Below are 26,589 nucleotides of genomic sequence, written 5' to 3'. Positions count from 1 at the left end.
TTGGCATCCATATTCAGCAGGAATATTGGTCAGAAATTCTTTTTGGTGGGGTCTTTGCCTGGTTTGGGAATCAAGGTAATGCTGAATTCATAGAAAGAGTCTGGAAGTTTTCTTTCTGTTTCTATTTTTTGAAACAGCTTCAGGAGAATAGGTATTATCTGTTTTTTTGGATGTTTGGTAGAATTCTCCACGGAATCCATCAGGTCCTGGACTCTTGTTTTTTGGGAGGTTTTTGGTCACTGCTTCAATCTCGTTACTAGATATTGGTCTATTTAGGCTGTCAATTTCTTCCTGATTCAGTTTTAGAAATTTATAGATTTCCAGGAATGCATCCATTTCATCTAGGTTGCTTAACTTACTGACATATAAATGTTGATAATAATTTCTGATGATTGTTTCTATTTTCTTGGTGTTAGTCGTGATCTCTGCCCCTTTCATTCATTATTTATTAATTTGGGTCCTTTCTCTTTTCTTTTGGATTAGTTTGGCCAGTGGTTTATTGTTCTTATTGATTCTTCTAAAAAACCAGCTTCTAGTTTCATTGATGTGTTCTGCTGTATCTCTAGTTTCTAACTCATTGAACTCTGCTCTAATCTTGATTATTTCCCTTCTTGGGCAGGTGGCTGGCTTAATTTGGGGTTGATTTTCCAGTAAAGAGTGTTGGTGTATTCAGGATTTTTTTTTTGTTTTTTGGAGTGAGGCTTGGATGGCTATATATTCCCCCACCCCAGGACTGCCTTTGCCATATCCCATAGGTTTTGGACTGATGTGTCTTCATTCTCATTGGTTTCCATGAATTGTTTAAGTTCTTCTCTGATTTCATGGTTGATCCAAACGTTCTTGAGCAGGATTGTCTTTAGCTTCCAAGTGTTTGAATTCCTCCCAAAATTTTTCTTGTGGTTGAGTTTCAGTTCCAAAGCATTGTGAGAATAATCAGGGAATAATCTCAATCTTTTGGTATTGGTTGATCCCTGATTTGTGACCCAGTATGTGGTCTATCTTGGAGAAAATTCCATGTGTGCTCGAGAAGGATGAGTATTCTGTTGTTTTAGGGTAGAGAGTTCTGTATATATCTATGAGGTCCATCTGGTCCAATGTGTCATTCAAAGCTCTTGTTTCTTTATTGATTTTCTGCTTGGATGATCTATTACTGAGAGTGGCATGGTAAGAGCCCCTACAATTAATGTAGTCATATTAGTATGACTCTTTATTTTGGTTAACAGTTAACTTATGTAGTTGACTGCTCCCATATTGGGGGCATAAATATTTATAAATTGTTAGATATTCTTGATGGATAGACCCTTTAATAATGATGTAGTGTCCTTCTGTATCTCTGACTACTATCTTTAGCTTAAAATCTAATTTATCTGATGAGAGAATCACCACCCCAGCTTTCTTTTGAGGCCCGTTGGCATGTAAGATTGTTCTCCATCCCTTCACTTTCAGTCTGGATGTATCTTTAGGTTCCAAATATGTCTCTTGTAGACAACATATGGGTCCTGTCCTTTTATCCAGTCTGCAACCCTGGGCCATTTTTTGGGAACATTTAGGTTGTTTATGATGAGAGTGATTATTGAAAGATAAGTTTTTATTGACATCATGTTGCCTGTGAAGTCCTTGTTTCTACAGATTGTCTCTATAAATTTCTGTTCTATGTCACTCTTGGGTTCTTTTTTCTTTTATAGAATGCCCCTCAATATTTCTTGTAGTGCCACTTACTCTTTTAAACCTTGCCGGTCTTATCTCTCCAACCATTTTGAATGTCAGCCTTGCTGGATAGAGTATTCTTGGTTGCATGTTCTTCTTATTAGTATCCTGAATATATCTTTCCAGCCCTTTCTGGCTTTCCAGGTTTCTATGGACAGGGCTGATGTTATTCTGATAGTCTTTCCTCTGTACATAAGGCATATCTTAACCCTAGTTTCCCTTAAGACCTTCTGTCTGAAATTATGATTTGTGAATTTCACAATTAAGTATCTGAAAAGCTTCTGTACAGCAAAGGAAATAGTCAACAAAGCAAAGTGGCAACTCACAGAATGGGAGAAGATATTCACAAATGACACTACAGACAAAGGGCTGATATCCAAGATCTATAAAGAATTCCTCAACTGAATGCTCAAAAAACAGATAATCACATCAGAAATGGGCAGAAGGCATGAACAGACATTTCTCCAAAGAAGACATATAAATATTTAACAGACAAATGAGAAAATGTTTATTATCATTAGCCACCAGGGAGATTCAAACAAAACCACATTGAGACACCACCTTATACCAGTTAGAATGGCCAAAATTAGCAAGACAAGAAACAAGTGTTGGAGAGGATGTGAAGAAAGGGAACCCTCTTACACTGTTGGTGGGAATGTAAGTTGGTACTGCCACTTTGGAAAACAGTGCAGAGATTCCTCAAAAAATTAAAAATACAGCTACCCTATGACCCTATGACCCTAATCAAAGATACAAATGCAGTGAAAAGAAGGGCCAGATGTACCCCAGTGTTCATAGCAGCAGTGGCCACAGTTGCCAAACTGTGGAAAGAGCCAAGATGCCCTTCAACAGATGAATGGATAAAGAAGATATAGTCCATATATACAATGGAATATTATGCCTCCATCAGAAAGGATGAATACCCAACTTTTGTATCAACATGAATGGGACTGGAAGAGATTATGCTGAGTGAAATAAGTCAAGCAGAGAGAGTCAATTATCATATGGTTTCACTTATTTGTGGAGCATAAGGAATAACATGGAGGACATGGGGAGATGGAGAGGAGAAGTGAGTTGGGGGAAATTGGAGGGGGAGACAAACCATGAGAGACTGTGGACTCAGAAACAAACTGAGGATTTTGGAGGGGAGTGGGGTGGGATGTTGAGTAAGCTTGATGGTGGGTATTATGGAAGGCACGTATTGCATGAAGCACTGGGTGTGGTGCATAAGCAATGAATCTTGGAACACAAAAAATAAAGTAAAAAAATTAAGAAAATACATTGGACAAAATATAAATAGGATGAGAATAAAATGAAATCATTAAATATTTTAATTAAACAATAATAAATATACAAATACAAGATGTAACTCATACAAAATTTATAGGCTTAGAGCAAAATTTATAGGCTTATAATTATATCTTAGAAAAGATTAAAGGCTGAAAAAATCAATGATTTAATTTTTCAGCTTAAGCTCAGAAAATAAAACAAATAGAAAATCTAATTAAAGGTAAATTTTACAAATATTGGGACAGAAAATGGGATATTACTACAGCTCTTACTTTGGACATTGAGAAGACTAAAAGAGGGTATTATGAATAATTTATGCCATTACATTTTGTTATTTGGACAAAATGGGCATATTCCTAGAAAATGCAACCTTCCAAAACTAACCAAGGAAGATATAAAAAGTCCTGTGTCTGGGATCTGTTAAGGAAATGTGGTCAATGTTGTACGGAAGTGTTGAATCACTATACTGTACACTTGGAATTAATATTAAACTGGATGTTAACCACACTGGAATTTAAATAAAAAATTTAAAAAAAAGAAAAAGATGGTGTTGATTAAGTAGTGTGAAAGCAAAATTTTAAGTGAGTGTACTAGTTTTTATAAATACACATAGAAACAAAAAATGAATTTTACTTCAATTTCACAGATGAAAGAATGTAACAATTATATTATTGAATAAATAATTGACTAAATAATTTGAATGAATAATTGAATAAATAATGTGACTACAGAATTATATTGCAGTGTTCTTTGCCACTCTTCCAAAGTTTTAGTATTCAAGGAAGGCATATTGATCTTTCTAAAAAAACTATTTGGCTTTCCATTGTTCTTAATGATATCCCTGATGATTTAGGTTTTCCTTGATGATCTCCCTGAGGATTTTAACGATGCTTTACATGAGTATAACATGGACATTACAAAAGCCTTTGCCTCCTTCCTACTAAATGTTTCCAAATTGGCTGATATGAAACAGGAATATCAACTCCCATTGTCAAAAATAGGTAAGTATATCTTAGCTCCACTGTGGAACAATTTAAAGGAAAAAAAAAAAAAAGAATATTTTTTCCAGAGGAAGAGAAGAGCCTGGGAAGGATCAGTATGCCTTAAAAAAATCTGCTTTCCAAAGAAGGAAACTCTTGATTTTTAGAAGCCAAAAGGGCAATGGAGAATAAAAATAAATAGAGTCATTTATAAACCATCTTGATTAAAGATTGCTTTTGGGGCAAGCCTGGAAAGTGCAGTAAGGACATTTATAAAATGAAGAGAATATGAGAGACCATTCTATCACTCATTTTCTTGAAGAAATATGTATAGACTTGGAAGATTACCTGGACCCAAACTCTGGTTCTGCTATTCTTAGAAGGGAGACCTTGGGCAAGATTCCATATTATTTCAATAATCCATATTCATGCCTCAATTTTCTCAAAAGTTATATAAAAAAGAGAATGGCATTACAAACCTAGTTTGGGTGAGATTTAAATAATTCAGTTAATATATGTGAATATCTTAAAACAATATCTAGCACATAGTAAACACATTAATCTTTGCTCTTATTTTTCATAAGCCATTGGATATAAATTGAGGGGAAAATGAACAGGAAAAGCTGACTTGGATAAAAGGAAAGGGTTGAGTCATGGGTAGCAATTTCCTAATTTTATTATACCCTAACATCTTCAATTGGAAAAAGAAAGCAGAGCCTATTACTTCCTGGGCCTATTAAAGTGAGAAGCAGCATGAACAAAAGTAAACAGTAACAGTGGATCATTGTGAGCATCTCAAAGGCAGCAAAATAGGAGTGCCTTCATTACAAATTAGAGTCACCTTTGGATGCACAATCTGGTGCTTTTTGAGAGCAGGATTAGAGGGGATGCCTGGGTGGCTCAGTTGGTTAAGCATCTGCCTTTCACTCAGGTTATGATCCCGGAGTTCAAGGATGGAGTCCCATGTTGGGCTCCCTGCTTAGTGTGGAGCCTGCTTCTCCCTCTGCCCCTCCTCCTGCTTGTGTGCATGTGCTCTCTCTCTCTCTCGAATACATAAATAAAATCGTTTAAAAAAAGAATGGGAATGGAAAAAATATTTCTTCTCATATGCCATTTCCAAACCCATTGACAGTGGCCTCTTGGGATACCCTCGCTGGAATGATTGTGAGGCTAGATCTAAGTTCGGTGGGAAAAAGCTTCAAGGTAATAACAATAATTCTGTGTTAAAAGAGAATTCAATTTAAAGGTAGTCTTTTATTACCTGTTGATCAAGGAACTAAAACATAATACCAAATTTCATAATATTGATAACATTAACAGCTAACATTTACTGAATTATGCTGTGCCAAGATGTGCAACTCTCTTAAAAAAAAGTATTTTATTTATTTTTCAGAGAGAGAACACAAGCAGGGGCAGCTGAAGGCAGAGGGAGAAGCAGGCTCCCCACTAGGCCAGGAGTTCAATGTGGGACTTGATCCCAGGTCCCCGGGATCATGACCTGAGCCAAAGGCAGAGGCTTAACGTCGACTGAGCCACCCAGGTGCCCCATGCTACTCATGCTATGTGATATACTCATCCAGTCTGTCATAGGTCCTGGAAAGTTGAATTACTCCATTGTAGCATGGTCTAGAGAATGTGCATAAAGTGTAACAATTTGGCTGATTTTTTTAAAAGCTAAACTATTCCAACTTATTGTGGCCAGATTTCACAGGAAAAGAATGTGAGGACTCTGAACTTGTGTCTCACTTGATGAATTGCAAAGAAGGAAGAGTAGCTATTTCTCCATTTGTTTGTCTCTCTGGGAACTCTGATGGTGATTTGCTTCAACTAAATACTCCAAACCATGTAAGTGGAAATGGGGTTTATACTTTAAAGATCTTTAAGAAAGAATTGAATGCATGCTTCTATGCTGTTTAGAAAGAGTTCAAATTTCCCAAATTGAAAAAAAAAAATCCAGGTGTATGAACAGAAATATCCAGAAAATGGTACTCTTGAGGCCGATATGATTTCAGTTTTTCAGTGTTGACATGAGGGACCCTCCTCCATTATACAGAATTCCCAAGTATCACCACTTTTCTTCTGTCTTTGTGGTTTGACGCAAGTTTGTTGTGAAAAGAGCACATATAACTATCTTGAGGCCTTCCTGGTTTTGCTATAAATGTTATAAATCCCATATGTATTCTGGATCACTGATGTCCAAAATGGTGTACAAAGAACTAGACACATTGGGAATATGTTGGATAATTCACTGAATGTTGGAATAAACTTACAGAAATTTAATTTTTATTTTAACACAAAGTTTGAGAAAGAAAATAAGTTTTGTTATATTTGATGTTATGGTTTGACACTAGGGTTTGAACTCTATTCTAGCCCCAAATCAGATAGTCCTCTTATGTAAAATAGCCCAGTATCACTTAAAAGAATTTTGAAAAACTTTGTGAATTTTAAATGGACACCTACATTTTTGTCACAAGTTCTACTAATTTCTGATGATATAATTTCCAGCTTCAGATAAACTTTGATATGTTAAAATAAAGTTACCATATCATTTTTAATGTATAAAATGTAATCTGAATGCTGAGGCACTTGAATACTCATAATTATGAAGTTAAAAACAGTCAAGAATAAAGTTTCTAATGATTTAAAATTTGCTAATGTTCTTTTCTCTTATATTTAGATTATACATTCCGCAACCTAATTTTACCTTAATGTAATATATTTTTAAACATTAAGCTACCCTGTCTATCACATTTCTTAGCTTAAATAGTATGCAATTTCAATTTAAACAAGAATGCAATTTCAGTAGTATACAACAGGTTATTTCCTGTTAATTGCAGAAACTTAAATATAATACAAATTTTGAGAAGTAATTACCAAAAATAAAATTAATGTTATATTAGAAATGTATTAATGGGATGGATGAAACTATTTCTTTTTAAATTAGTACAATAACTAAGAATGAATATTTACTTATTTTTAGAATGAAACAGTTCCAGCTTCAAATTTTAATTTGAATGTTGAGAAGCCTTATTCAAATAGAAAAGTAGCTCAGAATGGAACAACTTTTATAACAGTGATACACAATTCTTCTAATTCTTTCTGAGCTGTTTGTCCCAAATCACCTACCAGTCTATTATCACAAACATATTTTTAATGTCTCTTAATTAACAACTTAAGTAGATCCACTGTAATTTTGCTGAATTCAAGTAATTGGAAACAACCTAATTTAAAAGAAAAAAAGTTATTTTTTTGCTTAATCCTTAAGTCACCCCTTTTCTTAATAGGAAAGCAATATGGCTCTTTGTTGCTACTCTGTACATTTTTAAACCCCAAGAACTTTGAGGAAGCTTTTTGTTTTATAAGATGAGAAAAAAATCATTCATGAAAAAAGAGATGAGAAAGGACTTTTTTAAAAAAATTGATAATGTACATGGTTTAAAAATTACTTAGAGACCACTGCTCCAGGTCTTTACACTCATGGGAGTTGTATCTTAACAGAATGTGGGAGAATGTGGAATTCTGAGATAGAAATAACAGAGGACTGAAATTAGCTTATAAGATCAATAATTTTATGAAGCTTGGGGTGCCTGGGTGGCTCGGTGGGTTAAAGCCTCTGCCTTAGGCTCAGGTCATGATCCCAGGGTCCCAGGATCGAGCCCTGCCTCGGGCTCTCTGCTCAGTGGGGAACCTGCTTCCTCCTCTCTCTCTACCTGCCTCTCTGCCTACTTGTGATCTGTCTGTCAAATAAATAAAATCTTTTAAAAAAATTTTATGAAGCTTTTTCTCTGTATTTTATTTCTATAATTATAATTTCTTACGTAAGAAGTTTGTAGCTAATCATATTGAAAATAAGACATTAATTATTAAGTATTATAATTTCCCTTTTTTTTTCTATTTTACAATTAATTCAACTTATGGATAGTAGGTCACATTAACTTTTGCTTCCCTTCCATGTGCACATTTTTCCATGGGGTTTTTGAGGAACACTAATACAGTTATAATATGATATAGTGTCCTCGTCTTATTGCCACATAGTCACCATCAATTAGAAGAGATCTTTAAGGGACAAAGCAGGAACTAATACAGACTTTTCACTGTTCCTGCTGGTGTGTTAGAAGAAGCAGGTTCTATATCATTTATTTTGAAGCATCCTGAACAGATGAGTATTTCTAGAGTACGCCTTGATGGCGACATGTCCTTTGCCTTACCCAACTCACTTTATGCAATTTTATTTTACTAATGTAAGTTATAATCTCTCAAATCTTATTTTGATTTTATTATTTGTTACATTTTAATGTAATGCTACATAGGTATTCATACAATCTTTAAATAACATATAGATAAGCTGTAAAGCATTAAACTAAAATGAAAACCCATGGACTCAGGACCCATGTACTCCTCCTCTATTTTACTCCCTTGTCTTTCCTCTTTCTCTAGGATACAAATTATCCTGAATTTTGTGTTTTTAATTCTCCTTTAAAAAACAGCATATTCCAAAGTTCCTTTTTCTATTTGCTGTTTTTGAGTTTTATAGAAAGTAAAAGAATACTTACTCTAGTCTCCTGGATGTTGTTTTTTGCTTTTGTTTTGTTTTGCTCTTTGCACAAGATTCATTCATGTTGTCAGTTGAAGCTCTATTTTATTTTCACTGCTTCATAATATTTCAGAGTGTGGATATAAAACAAGCCATTGATCTAGTTTCCTCTTAAAAACTGTTTGTGTTTGTTTTTATTCTTTACTGTTACAAAAAGGGCTGCTACAAAAATCTAGTGCCCATGTGCAATAGTTTCCCTGGAATGTAAATATTCTGGATTTTTTAGGTCAAAGAGGTTTCTGGATCATAATGGAATAAGAACAAGAACTTATAGTGATAAAAGAACTTTTCATGCTTCCACCAAATCATTTGAGAACGTAGTTGTACTGATTAGTGTATTAGAGTAGTTCCTATTGACCCTGTATAGTTTTCATAAAATGACCAGACATGAAAGGCTATTGACTTGTTAACTTGCTATTCTTACTTTTTTTCTCTTTCCTTGTATCTCTCTCTCCCCTTCCTTTTTATTCTGGTGATTGGGTTCTTGCAGTTGTTAGAGTTGAATTCTTCTCTTGAGACACAGAAGGCACCAGATCTCTGATACTCTGTTTATAAGATATCTCTTATACCAATTAGGATAATGAAAAAAATTAAAATTAGCTTTTCTTTCCAAGTGACTCTTGTTATTATTCTCATGGCTGGACAGTTGAAATTGCCGAGTACGCTGTGAGGCAATAATGTTCATAGGTGGTACCAAGTCATTTTCTAGACTTGCATAGGATAGCACCAACCCAGTGTGTATGAAAGACACCCTCTTACTTCATCATGAACAGTGTGCTTCAAAAAAGTTGAATAAAGAAAGGAACTATAAAGCACAATATAAGAAAGCATAAACTTTCTTTACACATAAATAACAAAAAGATTTGTGTTTCTTTAGGTCATTCTACGCACAATTGGTATCAATCACAATCAGGCTCCTGTGTTGTGGTCACAGATACTTGATAACCAAGGAAGAAGAATGCCACTTAATGCTTACGCACTTGATTTCTATAAACATGGTTCCTTGATAGGACTAGTCCAGGACAACAGGTATGTTTTATCTGTCTTCCCCTATCCACCCCCCCAATCTTTCAACTTCTATCTTTCTGTGTCCATGTCTGTACTCATGTCTGTGTCTCCATCTTTCTCTTTCATTTCTACCTCTACCTGTGGTTTACCAGCAAAATCTTAGAAATTAGGGTGATTCACTTGACCTAAAGATGTACCCTGCAGATATATTTTCATACTCTCACAGATGTGTTTTTATTTATTACTATCCTATTTATTGATTATAAGCTATTTAAAAAACTCACTATTAGCTGCAAGAAGTATATAACTCACACTTCTGAAGATTGAGCATAGGACAATTGTTTTAGCTCTTTGTTCTTGCCAAAGGACAAATCATTTTCAAAAACAGTAAGGAAGGGTGTATCCTCTTGGATTTGCCTGAAAGTAGAGAAATTGGTCCAGGCACTGAGCACATAGATGTGATAGGGGCATTCTGTCACACTAATAAGTAATTCAGTAGAAAATTTGCATAAAATTTTGAGCAGTTTTTATTGAATTAAAGGATTTAAAACTTGGGACACTAGATAAATATTGATTTTTTTAAAATTTCATAGCTCACTGATGCAGATGTATTTTATTCCTTTTTAAAGTTTTTTATTTTAATCACCTTGTGTTCATTATGACAAGTGCACTCCTTAATCCCCATCATATATTTTACCCATCCCCCTCCCCCATCCCCTCTGGTAAACATGTGATTGTTCTCTATAGTTAAGAGTCCATGAGAGACTATGGACTCGGAAAAACAATCTGAGGGTTTTGAAGGGGCGGGGGGTCGGAGGTCGGGGTACCAGGTGGTGGGTATTATAGAGGGCACGGATTGCATGGAGCACTGGGTGTGGTGCAAAAATAATGAATACTGTTATGCTGGAAAAAAAAAAAAGAGTCCATTTCTTGGTTTGCCTCTCTCTCTTTCTCTTTGCTTGTTTGTTTTATTTTTAAATTACACAGTGAGTGAAATCCTTCAGTATTTATCTTTCTTTGGCCGACTTATTTCACTTAGCGTTATACTCTCCTGCTTCATCCTTGTTATTGCAAATAGCAAGATTTCATTCTTTTTTATGGCTGAAATATATATATATATATATATATATATATATATATATAATTTCCATTTGTCAGTTGATGGACACTTGATAATGGACTGCTTCCATATCTTGGCTATTGTAAATAATCCTTCTATAACAAAGGGTGCATATAGCCCTTTGAATTAATGTTTTTTTTTATTCTTTGGATAAATACTCAGTAGTGTGATTGCTAGATAGTAGGGTAGTTCTAATTGTAACTTTTTGAGGAAACTCCATACAGTTTTTCATAGTGGCTGAACCAGTCTTCACTCTACTAACAGTGCAGGAAGGTCATCCTTTATCCATGTCCTCATGAACACCTACTGGTGTTCTTGTGTTTTTTTTTTTTATTTTTTTTTATTTTAGTCATTCTGACAAGGATGAGGTGATATCTCATTGTAGTTTTGATTTGCATTTCCCTGATGGAAAGTAATGATGATCGTCTCCTCATGTGTCTGTGGGCTCTCTGTATATCCTTCTTGGAGAAATGTCCATTCAGGTTTTCTGCCATTTTTTAAATGGACTATCTGCTTTTTGGGTGTTGAGTTTTATAAATTCTTTATATATTGTGCATAGAGTCCTTTATCAGATATCTTATTTGGAAATATCTTCTTCTATTCCCTAGGTTGTCTTTTAGTTTTGTTGATTATTTCCTTCACTGCAGAAGTTACTTTTTTTTTTTTTTTTTTAAGTAGGGTCCACACCCAACACGAGGCTTGAACTCACAACCCTGAGATTAAGAGTCCCGTATTCTACCAACTGAGCCAGCCAGGTGCCCCTGAAGCTACTTATTTCATAGTCCAAATAGTTTGTTTGCTTTTGTTTTCCTTACCTCAGGGGATCTATCTAGAAAGAAGTTACTATATTCAATGTCAAAGAAGTTATTGCTTGTGTTCTCTTCTAGCATTTTTATGGTTTCAGGTTTCACATTTAGGTCTTTAATCCATTTTCTTTTAAAGATTTTATTTATTTATCAGAGAGAGAGGGAGACAGAGAGAGCACAGGCAGACAGAATGGCAGGCAGAGGCAGAGGGAGAAGCAGGCTCCCTGCCGAGCAAGGAGCCCGATGTGGGACTCGATCCCAGGACGCTGGGATCATGACCTGAGCTGAAGGCAGCTGCTTAACCAACTGAGCCACCCAGGCGTCCCTTTAATCCATTTTTAATTTGGAATTACTTTTTTTTTCTTCTTCTTCTTCTTCTAGTTGCTTTGGCTATTCAGGATCTCTTGTGGTTCATACAAATTTTAGGATTTTTATAGCTCCGTGAAAAATGCTGGTTGTATTTTGATAGGGATTTCATTGAATCTATAATTGCTCTGTGTAGTATAAACATTTTAACAATATTTGTTCTACCATTCCATGAGTATGGAATGTCTTTCCATTTCTTAGTGTCGTCTTTCATTTCTTTCATCAGCATTTTATAGTTTTCAGGGTACAGATCTTTCACCTTTTTGGTTAGGTTTATTCCCAGGTATCTTTTGTTTTTGATGCAATTGTAAATGGGATTGATTCCTTAATTTCTCTTTCTGCTGCTTCATTATTGATGTATAGAAATGCAACAGATTTCTGTACAATGATTTTGTATCCTGTGACTGTACTGAATTCATATTTCAGTTCTAGCAGATTTTTAGTGGTCTTTCTGGTTTTCTATACATAGCATCATGTCATCTGCAAATAGTGAAATTTACTTCTTTACACAATTAGATGTCTTTTATTTGTTTTTGTTGTCTGATTACTGTGGCTATGACCTTAGGGAAAAACTCTCAGTTTGTTCCCAATGAGGATGATATTAGTTGTGGGTTTTTCATGTATGGCCTTTATTATATTGAGGTATGTTCCCTCTAAGCCTGTTTTGTTGAGGGTTTTTTTTTTTTTTATCATGAATGCATGTTGTATTTTATCAAATGCTTTTTTTGGCATCTATTGAAATGATCATATGGTTCTTAGCCTTTCTTGTATTTTGTGATATATCACATTGATTACTTTGTGAATATTGAACAACCACGCAACTCAGGAATAAATCCCAGTTGATCAAGATAAATGAGTTTTTAAATGTATTGTTGGAGTTAGTTTGCCAGTATTTTGTTGAAGATATTTGCATTTACATTCATCAGAGATATTGGCCTGTAGGTCTCTTTTTTGTAGTGTCTTTATCTGGTTTTGGTATCAGGGCAATGCTGGCCTCACAGAATGAATTTGGAAATTTTCCTTCCTCTTCTATGTTTTGGAATAGTTTGAGAAGAGTAGTAATTAACTCTTTGGTAAGTGTTTGGGACAATTTGCCTGTGAAGCCATCCGGTCTTAGAATTTTGTTTTGGGGGAGTTTTTTGATTACTAATTTAATTTCTTTACTGGTATTCAGTCAGTTCAAATTTTCTATTTCTTCCTGTTTCAGTTTTGGTAGGTTTTATGTTTCTAGGAATTTAGTTATTTTTTCCAGGTTGTCTAATTTGTTGACATATAGTTTTTTACAATATTCTCTTAGAATTGTTTGTATTTCTGTTGGTGTTGGTAGTTACTTCTCCATTCTAATTTATGATTAGAGGTTTATCAGTTTTATTGATTTTTTTCAAAAAGCCACCTTCTGGTTACATTGATCTGTTCTATTGTTTGTTTGTTTAGTTCTTACATCACTTATTTCTGCTCTAATCTTCATTTATTTCTTTCCTTCTGCTGGTTTTAGGTTTTGTTTGTTATTTTTAACTCTTTTGGGTGTAAGATTAGATTTTTTTTATTTGAGAGTTTTTTTTTTTACTTATTGAGGTGGGATTGTATTGCTATAAATATTCCTCTTAGAACCACTTTTGCTGCATCCCAAAGATTTTGGACCATTGTGTTTTCATTTTTATTTGTTTCCATATATATATATTTAAAGATTTTATTTATTTATTTATTTGGCAGAGAGAGAGATCACAAGTAGGCAGAGAGAGAGGGGGAAGTTGGCTCCCTGCTGAGCAGAGAGCCCGATGCGGGACTAGATCCCAGGACCCTGAGATATTGACCTGAGCTGAAGGCAGAGGCTTAACCCACTGAGCCACCCAGGTGCCCCCATATATCTTTTTAATTTATTCTTTGAGCTCCTCGTTTACCCATTCAATTCATTGTGTTGTAGCATGTTATTTAACCTTCATGTATTTGTGGTTCTTCCAGATTTTTTCTTGTGACTGACTTCTAGTTTTCTTTTTTTTTTTTTTTAAGATTATGTATTTATTTATCTGACAGAGAGAGAGTATCACAAGTAGTGAGAGTATCACAAGTAGGCAGAGAGGCAGGCAGAGAGAGAGGGGGAAGCAGGATCTCTGCTGAACAGAGAGTCCCATGTGGGGCTCGATCCCAGGATGCTGAGATCATGACCTGAGCTGAAGGCAGAGGCTTAACCCACTGACTCACCCAGGTGCCCCTGATTTCTAGTTTCTCGAGGTTGTGGTCAGAAAGGATGTATGGTGTGGTTTTGATCTTTCTGAATCCTTGAGGCTTGTTTCGTGGCCTAATATGTCATCTATTCTGGAGACTGTTCCATGTGTACTTGAAAATAATGTGTATTCTACTGTTTTAAGGTGGAATGTTCTGAATATATCTGTTAAATTCGTCTGGTTCAGTGTGTCATTCAAAGTCACTGTTTCCTTGTTGATTTTCTGTTTAGATGATCTGGCCATTGATGTAAGTGTGATGTTAAAGTCCCCCACTATCTTTGTGTTATTATCCATTAGTTCCTTTATACTTGTTATTAACTGTTTTACATATTTAGGTGCTCTCATGTTGGGTGCCTAAATATTTACAATTGTTTTATCTTCTTGTTGGGTTCTCCCCTTTATGATTATATAGTGCCTTTCTTTGTCTTTTGTTACCATCTGCTTTAAAATCTAATTTGTCCAATATAAGTATTGCTAGTCTGGCTTTCTTTTGACAGCCATATGCATGATAAATATTTATTCATCCCCTCACTTTCAATCTGTGAGTGTCTTCAGGGCTACAATGCTCTTATAGGCAGCATATAGATGTCTTTTTTTTTTTTCTTTTAATCCATTCTGCCACCCTGTATCTTTTGATTCAAGTGTTTCATCCATTTTCATACAATGTAATTATTGCTGGATATATACATTTATTGCTGTTTCATTACTTGTTTTGTGGTTGTTCCTAAAGATTTTCTCTGATCCTTTCTTGTCTTTCTCTCTTTCATGGTTTGCTGGTTTTCTTTAGTGATATATTTGGATTTCTTTTCTTTATTTTTGCATGTTTATTAGTTGTTTTTGATTTTTGGTTACCATTAGGTTACATCCTCTGCATTTTTAACTGTTGGTCTATATTAAGCTTGTGGTCATTTAGGTTTGAACCATTCCTTACTCCTCTCCTCCCCTGTTTTAGATATAAGATACCTTCTTTTACATACTTCTATTTTGTGAGTACCTTGGGTGGTCTTTTACAAAAAGAATTCATTTTTACTGCTTTTGTGTTTCCTACCTTCATACTGTCACTTTTGGTCTCTCATTTCCACTCAAAGAGTCTCCTTTAATATTTCTTGGAGGGCTAGTGTGTTGGTCATGAACTGCTCTAAAAAAAAATTTTTTTTTTTTTTGGCCTGGGAAACTCTTTATCTCTTCTATTCTGAATGATAGAATTGCTGGACAGAGCATTCTTGGCTGTATATTTTTCCCATTCAGCACTTTAAATATGTCAGAACAGATGTATGGTGTGGTTTTGATCTTTCTGAATCCTTTTTTCTTTTGCTTGGAAAATTTCTGCTAAAAAAGCCTCTGATAGCCTTATGGAGTTTCTCTTGTAGGTAACTGCCTTATTTTGTCTTGCTGATCTTAATTTTTTTTCTTTATCACTATATTTTGCCATTTAAATTATGTCTTGGTGTGAATCTGCTTTTGTTGATTTTATTGGGAGTTTTCTGTGCCCCCTGGATATGGATATCTTTTTCCTTTCCCTGTTAGGAAAGTTTTCATCTATTATTCTTCAAATAAATTTTCTGTCCCCTTTTCTTACTCTTCTTCCTCTAGGACTTTTATAATGTGAATTTTTAAGTAAAGATTTTATTTACTTATTTGAGACAGTGAGAGAGAGAATGTGCACAAGTAGAGGGGATGGAGAGAGGAAGAAGCAGCCTCCCCACTGATCAGGGAGCCTGATGTGGGGCTTAATCCCAGGACCCTGAGATTGTGATCTGAGCTGACGACAGACACTTAACTGACTGACCCACCCAGGTGCCCCTATAATGTAAATGTTACTACATTTGATAGAGTCACTGCGTTCCCTAAGTCTTTTCTTATTTTGCATAATTCCTTTATTTCTTTTGTTCAGCTTGGTTACTTTCTATTACCATGAGTTCTAGGTCATTAATTTGTTCCACTGATTTTCCATCCTGCTGTTCATTCCATTGTGTTTGTCATTTCATTTACTGAGCCCTTTATTCCTGGTATATTATTCCTTATCTCTGTGTTAAGGTTCTCACTCATGTCTTCCATTCTTAAGTCCAGTGAGTATCTTTATAATCATTACTTTAAATTCTGTTTCACTGAGATCCCTGGCCATGGCCTTATCCTGTTCTTTCATTTGGGACAAATTCCTCTGTCTTCTCATTTTGTCTGTCTCTGTGTCAGCTACCGTGTGTTAGGAAACTCAGGTACCTCTGCTGTTTTTGAAGGTAATGATCTTATATAGAACTCATTGTTGGGAGTTGCAGTTTGGGAGGTGTTTGAGCTGGTCTCTCCTCAGGGGGTCCACAGTGCTGGGACTGAGGCAAGCATAACTTGGAAGGGTGGATACACCAGAGCATGGCAGGTACCAAGCTTGGCATAAACAAGTTAGGTGCTGACCATTCCTACAACTAGCCCTGTGCTAGTTGTGGTGGGGGAGGGAAGTGGTGCTGGTCAGTGTCTTTGTTCACAGAGAGGTCTTTTGTGAACACTACCTCTCTGGGACATTTTCCAAGAAGAACAAATAACCTCCCAGAGCACTGTATGCCACAGGCACCCTTCAATTGCTATTTCCACACTATACATCCATGGGTTGTTTGCCCTGCCTTTTCTCCAAAAGCAGTCCTGATACCCCTGGGCTATATCCAAGCCAAGCCCACTGACCTTTAAAATTCTAGCCTTTAAGCTCATTGGTTGCAAGAACTCATGATATTCAGCCCCTCTCATTTTCCAAGCCAGTTGCTATGGTGAATCATCTTCCCTTTATGCTCCACTGTGTGCTAGTCTGTCTTTACCCTGCTCCACCTCTAAGGCTCCCATCCCACTGCAATGGGCAGTTCCCTCCCAGACCACATCTCTGCAGTTCCTACTTTCTTCAATGTAGTTTTTTTTTTAATCTACCTTCAGTTGTGGACTTTGTTCTGTCTGTTTGATTTCTGGGGTATTTAGGATACTTTGTTAGTTATATAGTTGTGTTCATGGGATGAAGCAAGCCTAGGGTCTTCCTAGGCATTTCTGATCATTTTTAAAAATATAACTCATTATTGTGAATTAAGTTGTGACATTAGTAAAAAATTCATTTGATTCTTCCATTTTGATTCTCCAGCTCCCATTCGCTCTCCTGAACTTAACTTTCCTATTTTAGATTTCTTTTGAGAAGGTCAATCTTCTATGTGTATTGATTATGTGTGGTTGTAATACTTATGATTTTTTGAATTCAGAATCATCATTCCTGTTGATTGAATCATCATCTGTGTGGCAAAAAGTTTCTAGTAAATATGTCATGACAGACAAAAGTAATTTATTATTGATAAATCCAGCATTTCAGTATGACATAAGTTCTTTAATGTTTTTATACTATTAAATTTCAAAATCATATTTTGTTTAGGATAAATGAAGGAGCTGCTTATCAGTTGTTGAAAGATTTTGCACTCACCATTAAATCTATCAGGTATGTTATGCATTTTAAATATTGATTTCAAATTTTCCAAAAATTTAATGGTAATTTGAAAAATGTTGACCTTATACTTAAAAATGCCCTTGAGCTTCTTAGGTGTCACACATTTCAATTCCCCAAACACTTTACAGAGCTTCTTTTCAACACCCTGTTGCATTGGTTCTATAATAGAATTAATTCCAAAGCCCATTTGACATAAGGTTTTATTCAGACCAGAACCTCAGCCTCTGCATAACAACAGGACAATATTCAAAAGCCTCAAGAATTCCTAGATCCTAGTATTCTCAGTTTTCACAACCAGTGTTTGTCAGATACATGATACTTCAGAAGATCCCTTAGGGCTCCATGGATTCCCTGGTTTATATCAACTTACGTATTCTGGACTTTCTTGCTTTATTTTATATAGTGTTTTTTTTTCCAGGCTTTCTCTGACTCTGGTCTCTCATGCTGGCTTCCTGTTTCCATCTTTAGCAGAGTACAGTGGGGATTCAAACAACTCTAAACTTTCTATGGATATACCCATCCTAAGGGTTTATTACAAGGTCCACCCTCAGGCCCATCTAGTGTTGCCTGGTTAAATAAACATCTTCTTAAAGCTTCCTGTTTGTGTGCACTTCAATATTTTATGGGTTTTCCCTTTTATATCACGTACTTTAAAAAATTAAATATCTTCACATATATGTATACATGCAATTAGCCATGAATCTCTTTATGAATTTCTTGCTAATCAGGTCACTGGCTTTTAATTTTTTGATTTGAGATTAATTAGACCTGTTTGGATGTTTTATACAAAGAATGAGACTTTGGGGATGCTAGAACAAAGGAAGCTGCTCTAGATATTTTCTTGAGTATATCCAGACAGTGTATTTCTTGAGTGGTTCATGGTTATTCAAGAGTATCCCAGGAAACACCGGAGACTTTGTAACCATCTCAAAATCTCATCCTAGAAATATCATTCATTCATCTGAAAAGTATTGAATATTGTTGGTTTGAGACATACTTCTAGGTATTTGATATGTAGCGAATCAGTAAATCTTTTCCTGCTTTAAATGTAATCTTACAGTGTAGTGTGAAGAAACTGACTTGTAGCTACTAAAAAGGCAGTAAGTGCTAGGATGACAGATAATGAGGCAACCTTGGATTCAGAGAGGGACTTTCAAATGAAGTAATTTTTTCACTAAGTCTTAAAGGATCTTAAGGGATAGGACAGAGGAAATAGTGTTTTCAAAGTACAGAAATGAAAAATGGTCTGATATGTCAGGGAGAGGCTTCAATCTCACTCAAGTGGCATGGGGAATATGGGAGATGTGATAGAAATGGGGAAGATACGGAGTTGCTTAAAGCAGCTTTAAAGGCAATTAGGATATGTATTGGAAAGGGTATTAAGTCTCATATTATGGAGTGGGCTTAATATTATGAATAATGTGTAGACAGTGTATAGGCATGGGTATGATATGGATCTGTGGTTTATATATGTGAGAGAGATGTATAAGGTTTATCTGTTTATATATGTGATGGAGACTCAAAGGCTATAAGAGCCATGCAAGTGAGAGTGAGTGTGAGTCTGAATTAAGGAAAGAGAAATAGTGATGTAAAGGAGTAGTTAGAGAAATACTTATAGGATAGAATTCAGAGAAAGTTTCAATAAAGTTCATGTGGTTGGTGATGATAATAAGTTTCTACCTTAGTTAAGGATACCTAAGAAATATAGAAGTGAGGATGAAGTTTGAGGAGGACTAAGAACCAAAAATAATGAGTTAGAATTTATACATGTTCCATAATATCTGTGGGGTGTAATTCAAGAGGAAATGGTCAGTGTCATAATTATAAGTCTATGATTAGGAGTATATTCAGTGTTATAGATACAGATCTGGTCATTCTTTGTGGTAGGTCAGTGAAGACACTAGGAAAAATTCTGGAACTCTAGTGCAACCAAGGTAGATAAGGAATTACAAAAGGCTGATAAAATGTCAGATGCCAATTGTGGTCAGTACTTTTATCAGCCCATCTGCACTGTTCATTCTTGCTTATACATTTCTTGTTGCTGCTGTAACAAATTACCACAAACTCAGTGGTTTGAACCAACACAAATTTATTATCTTACAGTTCTGGAAGCCTGGTGTCCCAAACAAGTCTAACTGCATTAAAATCAAGATGTTGGCAAAGCTAATTTCTTTCTGGAGACTTGAGGACCATCTGTTTTATTGTCTTTTCTAGCTTCTAGATGCTGCTGGCATTATTTTGCTTATGGTCTCCTTTCATCTTCAAGGCCAGCAATAGTGGTGACTTACATTTGCATTACTCTGAGATGAACTCTCTCCTGTCTCCCTCTCACAAAAATCTTTTAGACTATATTGGGCCCAGCCAGATAATGCAGAATTATTTTTCTATCACAAAGTCAGCTGATGAGCAACTTGAATTCCATCTGCAAACTTAATTCTCTTTGCTGTGTAAGCTAACATAGTCCTAGATTTTTGAGTATTAGAAAACACAAATAAAGGTCACTCTTCTGTTTATTCCACCCTGTTTTTTTTAAAAAAACTTTCTCACATATCTAGGAAAAGGAAGTAATATTTTGCTCTTCATAGAGGTACTTGCTTATGGAGTTCAGTATATACTGGGCATGATAGTCAAAAAAAACCGAAAACAAACAAAACAAAACATGCAAAATAGCCTCCAACGACATGCGTGGCAAGAAGGAAGGGACTTTGTTTTGCTGTTGTTGAAAGGAGAAGTGATAAGTTTACGTGGAATTTGGTGGCCTTTAAATATATGTTTATAAACAATAAAAAATTAAAAAAAAATTCTCTTGGTAACTGACATGAAGAAGAGCTGCATGGGGATTGTTTTGTTATCTTCATTTTGTTTTTTTTACACACTTTTTTTTAGATCAAAATATTTCTTATCAGTATTCTTCATATTTTGCTAACATTTCATCATCTAGTAGGATTTACTTAATTCTTCCCGCCTGGGGGAAAGTACTTCTTATAATACTGACTCTCACTAATATATGTGTTCTCTCTGTGTATGTGTGTGTGTGTGTGTGTATTTCCATTTACAGTGTTTCCTTGCGTGAACTATGTGACAATGAAGATGACAACGTGGTCTTAGCATTTGAACAATTGAGTAACACCTTCTCTGAAAAACTTGAAGGAGTTTAAAAATAAAGACTATCCAGACCACTTAAAATATTGCCACTGACATTTTTAAGTCATATTTTGTGATCTGTATACTAATCAGAAATATATACCTGATGAAGTGGAAAGGACAAACAACTTGGGAGTCTGAATTGTGATCAAACCTGCCATGTTCTCTCACGAGTACCCTTGGACAAGTTTTTTAATATCTTTGGAGTCTTAGCTTCTGTATATAATTGAATAATAATGCCTATGTTTCAGCTGGTTTGTGGACTGATTGAAAAAATGTAAAGATTTTTTATGTGATTAAAGAACAATTTTTACTCTGTGAAGCCTAAGCAAATATTACATTCTCAGCACTTTTCTCCTGGATGTTATAATTTGTAAAAGTCTATCAAGGGTAGAATATAATCCATATCCTGAAGTTGAAATATGTTTTCTATATTAACTTAAATGTGATTATCTGATTTTGATAAATGGTTTTTAAAAATGACAACTTCTAGTAAACTTGAATTACTTTTTAAAAAAATATAAATGGGAGTTTTGGCATAAATCCTATGATGCTCTAGGGTAACATATAGCTGGTGATTTGGATTGATTTTAATTGTATGTAAATGATTGAAAACACAAAGGAATAAATGGATATAAATAATTTTCCATTTGTCTCTTTTTGTAAAGTCTATACATCTTTCTATTCATTTGCACATACTTATGCATTTTATATGTAATAAATAGTTTATGTCTAATAGCTTTCCCTTCCTAGTCTAAGCCTCAGATCACAGTTTTGGAATCTATTTTAGACCCTAAAATTGAGCAGAACATTTTATCCTCAGAGAAATCTCTCTCCTTCTATCTAGGTGTCCTACTGAAGGTGATTTTTGTATGACATTATTTATACATAATATTATATTGGCTTAGAAAAACACCCATGGTTCATTTTGTCTGGAGATAAAAGAATATTCTGTTATCTGGAACTGAGCCATTATTGTATGTACCATGTTAGGGGAGTCTAGTTAGGGGAGTCTAGTTTTTTCAGAGTAAACCCTTTTATACCCCTGCCCCCAACTTTAACCTCCACCAACCTCTAGATGTTCTCTATTTCTGTAATATTGTCATTTCAAGATCTAAATAAATGGAATTATACAGTACCTAGCCTTCTGAGATTTTTCCTTTCACATAGCATAATTCCATCAAGATTAATCCAGGTTTTTACATATACCAGTAGTGTGTCCCTTTTTATTATTGAATAATATTCCACAGTATGGTTGCACCACAGTTTGTTTAACCATTCAACACAGGGAAGGACATTGGGTTGTTTATAACTTTTGGCTGTTACAAGTAAAGCTGCTATTAATATTTATGTTTCTTCTGGGATATATATAGAGCTTCTTTTTGACCCTTGCTGACACCAGGGGAGAAGGAAACAGGGGATGATTCACACTTCTCTGTTGTTTTAGGGTGAGGATGGAAGCTCAGCTGTCACAGGGAATGTATGTAGGACAGTATTGATTAGTGTGGCTTTGCACCAACTCATTCTTTCTTACTAATATTAGTTGAAGGTAGAGGTTCAGCACCCTCCCACCCCAATACACACACACCAGGGGAGGGGGTAAGAGCAGGTTTCTGATTATTTCCACCTCACACAGCCTTATTTAATCTCATTGATGCTAGGTCAGGGAATGGCTAGATGGTTCCAACAACATCTGGAGAGGGTGAAGTGTAGTGGTGATTAGTCCCTCTTCATACTGCTTTGGATATACAAGAGACCATCAGAAAACTCAGAGAACTCATTATCATGTTATCAAGTCTAAAGGTTCCTATTGTTTTTGTGTTATGTCTAAGTAATTTTATCTCCAAAAAGGAAGACCTAGGAGGAATGGGATTGCTCTGTCTTACATTTTTATTGAAAGAAAGGAAGATGTTGAAAGGACATGTTGGAAAAAGTTTGAGTCTCTATTTTTTACATGAATCAACAAATGAATCAAGGGAAAGCTTCACCTCTTTATAACTTAATGTTATGATTTCAGCAGTAATTTGTATGTGGTTCAGGAAATCTTATGGTAGGCGGGCAATGCTTCCATGGCCTGAGAATTTTCTGAAAGCCAATTTTTGCTTTTCTCAATATCCCTTTTGATCCTGTTTTACATCTTCCCTTAGAATGAAGGCCCATTCTATCACCTTCATGATATTGCAGAGAGTCAAAGTCCTTACTAGCTCCAGAACTTATTAGGGGAAGTGATATCTTATCAGTGTAAAGACAAATTAGCTCTTATTATGCGGATGTGACAATATGAAACCAAAACTAACTTCCTACTTAATAAATAGGTCAAAAATGCTTGTACCACACATCCTTGTGATCCTGGATTTGATAACAAGCCTTTAGTGTAGCTACTGCTGCTGAACAATGTCCTAGAAGCCAAAAAAGGCAGACTCTTTTAATTGCAATGATTTGCTGGTTGACACAATTCTACACAGGTATTTAGTCCCCTCTGAAAGAATGTATGATCGTACCCTGACCTTAGCAGATTTTATGCTGGTTGGATATGAGGTTAGTTAACAGTAAACTAAAATAAAACTCAGTTTAACAAATGGTATATTTAGTTAGTACTTTTTTAAATGCTAGGTTCCTATAATAAATATTTCAGATTTTTATGGTTTTTCTTATAGCTTCTGAACCACAAGTTGCACGAGTCATCAACACTGGCTTCTTTTCTCCTTAGCCTCCACAGCTTCCAGTATTTTCCCATGAAATAAATTGCCACACTACTTTTAGGGTTTGTTATGAAATAAAATAAAGAATATACGGCTGAAGAAAAAAAGAAGATATGTGGGAGTATTTCCTTGGTACATTGCAAGGAGAGAGAGAGAGTATATGATGTGTATATGTCTGTGCGTGTGCATAAGGTACATTGGCTCTGCACTATGTAACAATTCTTCCTTCACTGGAAAATAGGAGCTTTATAAGTAAACTGCCACTAGTGTTTCTAGAGCATAGTACTGAAAGGCCTGAGCTGTCCCACTGTTTTCAAGATAATTCATGTATGATATAATAATAGAAGGAAATGAAAGCATGATATTTTCTGTAAAACTTTTATATGACTTTGTTATAAAAAAGTTGTTATCTGTGAGTGAATTCTCCAACTCTTGATGCAATTAATACTAATGTATTATTGATTTAGCCTTCATAGGGTCTCTCAAATTTCTATTTATCATGTTTGCACAGGTCTATGCTATTAAATTATTAGAATACATTTATTAATTTACATTTCAAGTTCTTGTCTAATGAACAAACATATATATCACTGCCCAGTTGAGCTTCCTGAATACAACTTTTCTTTCTTCCTATATGTTCTTTTATATATTCATACTTGAATTCAGTACATCTTGGTTACATGCTTACTGTATGTCATGCACGGCAGGAGCCACTGATCAAGTAGGAAGACTGAGGTAAGTAGATATTTACATTAAAGGAAGGGTGCAATAAAACGTAGTCATAATTTTATCATTGGTATGTGCTTTAATCCTTAAAATAAGCCTTGAGATAGATCTAATTGTTATTTGCATTGGATAGATGCAGAAATTAGATGTAGAGCAATCAGATAACTTTTCCAAGATCATGCAGCTATTAAATGTAAAGCTCACTTCTTTTGGGGGAATTTTAACTGAAGTAGTCTGACCTGAAAAGGTGCTCTCTTAGCTGCCATAGTATACTCCCAGCTGACAATAATGATAATAACAATTAATTTTTATTGAGAACTGACAATATTCTAGGTACTGTGCTAAATGTCTTACAGGTAATATATCATTTAATTCTTAAAGCATCTTTGGGAGAGAAATACCTATAATACCATACTTTTTGTGAGCACAGTTATAGGTACTTGGAATTATTGAGCAAGGCATTACATAGGAAGTTTGACTTTATTAAACACTTAGTGTAGATACATTGGAGGCAGTAAAGCAAGTGGGTAAAAAGTCCAGATTTCTTTTTTGGGATGATACTCTAGCAGTGGTGTAGTGGCTGAAATAAACAGTAATCCTGGAGACATAGACCAGTTAGGATCCCTTTAAAATAGTCAAGTGAGAAGTTATAAAACAATATCCTTACCTTATCAAAGGCAGTGATGCTAGGCATAGAAAGAAGGGATGGATATGAAAGATATTTAGGAGATACAATTGACAAGGTCTGATGATGACTTCAGTATGGGTCTTATAGGAGAGGAGATAGGCTTCTCATTTGGATGAAAGAATGGAACATATGGATTGGTGTGGAGGACCACAGGGGAAGGGAGGGAAAATCAAATGGGAAGAAATCAGAGAGGGAGACAAACCAAAAGAGACTCTGGACTCTGGGAAACAAACTAAAGGTTGCAAAAGGGGAGGGTTGGGGAGGGGGTAATAGGGTGAAGGCATTAAGGAGGGCACACGATATGATGAGCACTGGGTGTTATACTCAACTAATGAATCCTTGAACACTCCATCAAAAACTAATGATGTACTATATGCTGGATAACTGGACATGATTAAAAAAAGAAAAAGAATGGATTAGGATGCCATTAAACTAAGCCAGGTATATAGGGCAGACATTTTAGGAACTAAACATAATGATTTAATTTGGAGCATATTGAGACTGAATTTCCTCATTAACATTTCTGATAAGGATCTGAGGTTCAGGAGAGATATTCAAGCTGAGGGTAAAAGTTAGGCATACCATAGTCATCAGTGAATATTTAATATTTGGAGTCTTAGAGGCATATCTTATGCTCAAAACCTCATGACATTTAATCATAAAATCATAAGCTGACTTTATCAAAGGTAAAATCCAAACTCTTTGGAATGCTGTTTAAGACCTCTTTAATCTGGCATTAACTTGTCCTTCAAGTTATATTGTGTACTTTTTGTCAACATTTTATATCTTTAATGACCATGTAACATATGATAATATATCACTACATTTAATGTAATGTAAATGTAATTTGTATTTTTCTCTTTTTAAGACCAATTCTTTGGCCCTGAATTTCTCCCTCTTTATTTAACTCTTAACCATACTTTACAACTCTCCTCAAATATCATCTCTGTGCAGCTTCCCTACCAGATAATTTTTTTCTCCTTTTTAGATCTATTAGAATGGTGAAAACATAAAAGTACCTCTTCCAATATTCAACTCTGAGTCTTTACCAGTTAACTCTAAATCTAATCTTGTAATTATATACATTCAAAGTTATATCAAGAGTCAAAATCTTTTCTGTAGAATGCACAAGCAAAACTCTTCATTGAGATAGTGTCTAAAGCTGCTATGAAGCAATTGCTAAAAACCTAGTTAAAAAGAGCATATTAGGGGAGCCTGAGTGGCTTGGTCAGTTGAGCCTCCTGCTCTTGATTTTTGGCTCAGGTGATCTCAGGTGTTGGGATTGAGCCCTGCATCAGGTCACACATTCAGCAAGGAGTCTTCTGGAGATTCTCTGTCTCTCTCTCTTCCCTTTCCCCTGCCCACGCTAAAATAAATAAAACTTAAAGAGAGAGAGAGAGAGAACACACATGAAAGATAATATGCAAACCATTTGTGAAAAAAGAAGGCACCAGAAAGGGTAACTGGATTTGGAGGCTTCTGTTTTGATGGTTGCCAAAAGGAAAGAGGTAAGGGAATGGGTAAAATAGGAGAAGAGGATTAAGTGGTACAAATCTCCAGCTATAAAATAAGTAAGTCACAGGACTGAAAAGTAAATCATAGGAACATAGTTAATAGTCTTAAAATATTGCAGTATTTGTATGATGACAGATGATAACTAAGCTTTAATCATGTGAGCATTTTGATATGTATATGAATTTCAAATCACTATTGTTGTACACCTGGAACTAATATATTCTATGTCAACTTTATTTAAATTAAAAA

General features: G+C 35.1%; 1 protein-coding gene across 10 annotated transcripts in view; it reads left to right on the top strand.

The window, feature by feature from the left end:
- The window catches only part of LOC309862871 (putative ATP-dependent RNA helicase DDX60), a 117,659-nt gene extending 95,812 nt beyond the window's left edge, over positions 1-21,847 (top strand). For 6 of the 10 annotated variants that reach the window (XM_082727262.1, XM_082727257.1, XM_082727259.1 and 3 more), the window contains 5 exons: positions 3,851-3,998; positions 5,680-5,822; positions 9,449-9,600; positions 17,494-17,556; positions 20,624-21,847. In XM_082727262.1, coding sequence (XP_082583388.1) covers positions 3,851-3,998; positions 5,680-5,822; positions 9,449-9,600; positions 17,494-17,556; positions 20,624-20,723 — 606 coding nt within the window. In that variant the 3' untranslated portion in view covers positions 20,724-21,847. Of the gene's footprint in view, positions 1-3,850; positions 3,999-5,679; positions 5,823-9,448; positions 9,601-17,493; positions 17,557-17,983; positions 18,162-20,623 lie in introns of those variants that run through there. The other 4 variants (XM_082727253.1, XM_082727261.1, XM_082727255.1 and 1 more) reach the window with 1 other exon arrangement.
- The last annotated feature ends 4,742 nt before the right edge of the window (positions 21,848-26,589 follow it).

This window comes from Mustela nivalis (assembly GCF_964662115.1).
Source record: "Mustela nivalis genome assembly, chromosome: 4".
Lineage (NCBI taxonomy): Eukaryota > Metazoa > Chordata > Mammalia > Carnivora > Mustelidae > Mustela > Mustela nivalis.
This window is presented reverse-complemented; position numbering and strand designations above follow the sequence as displayed.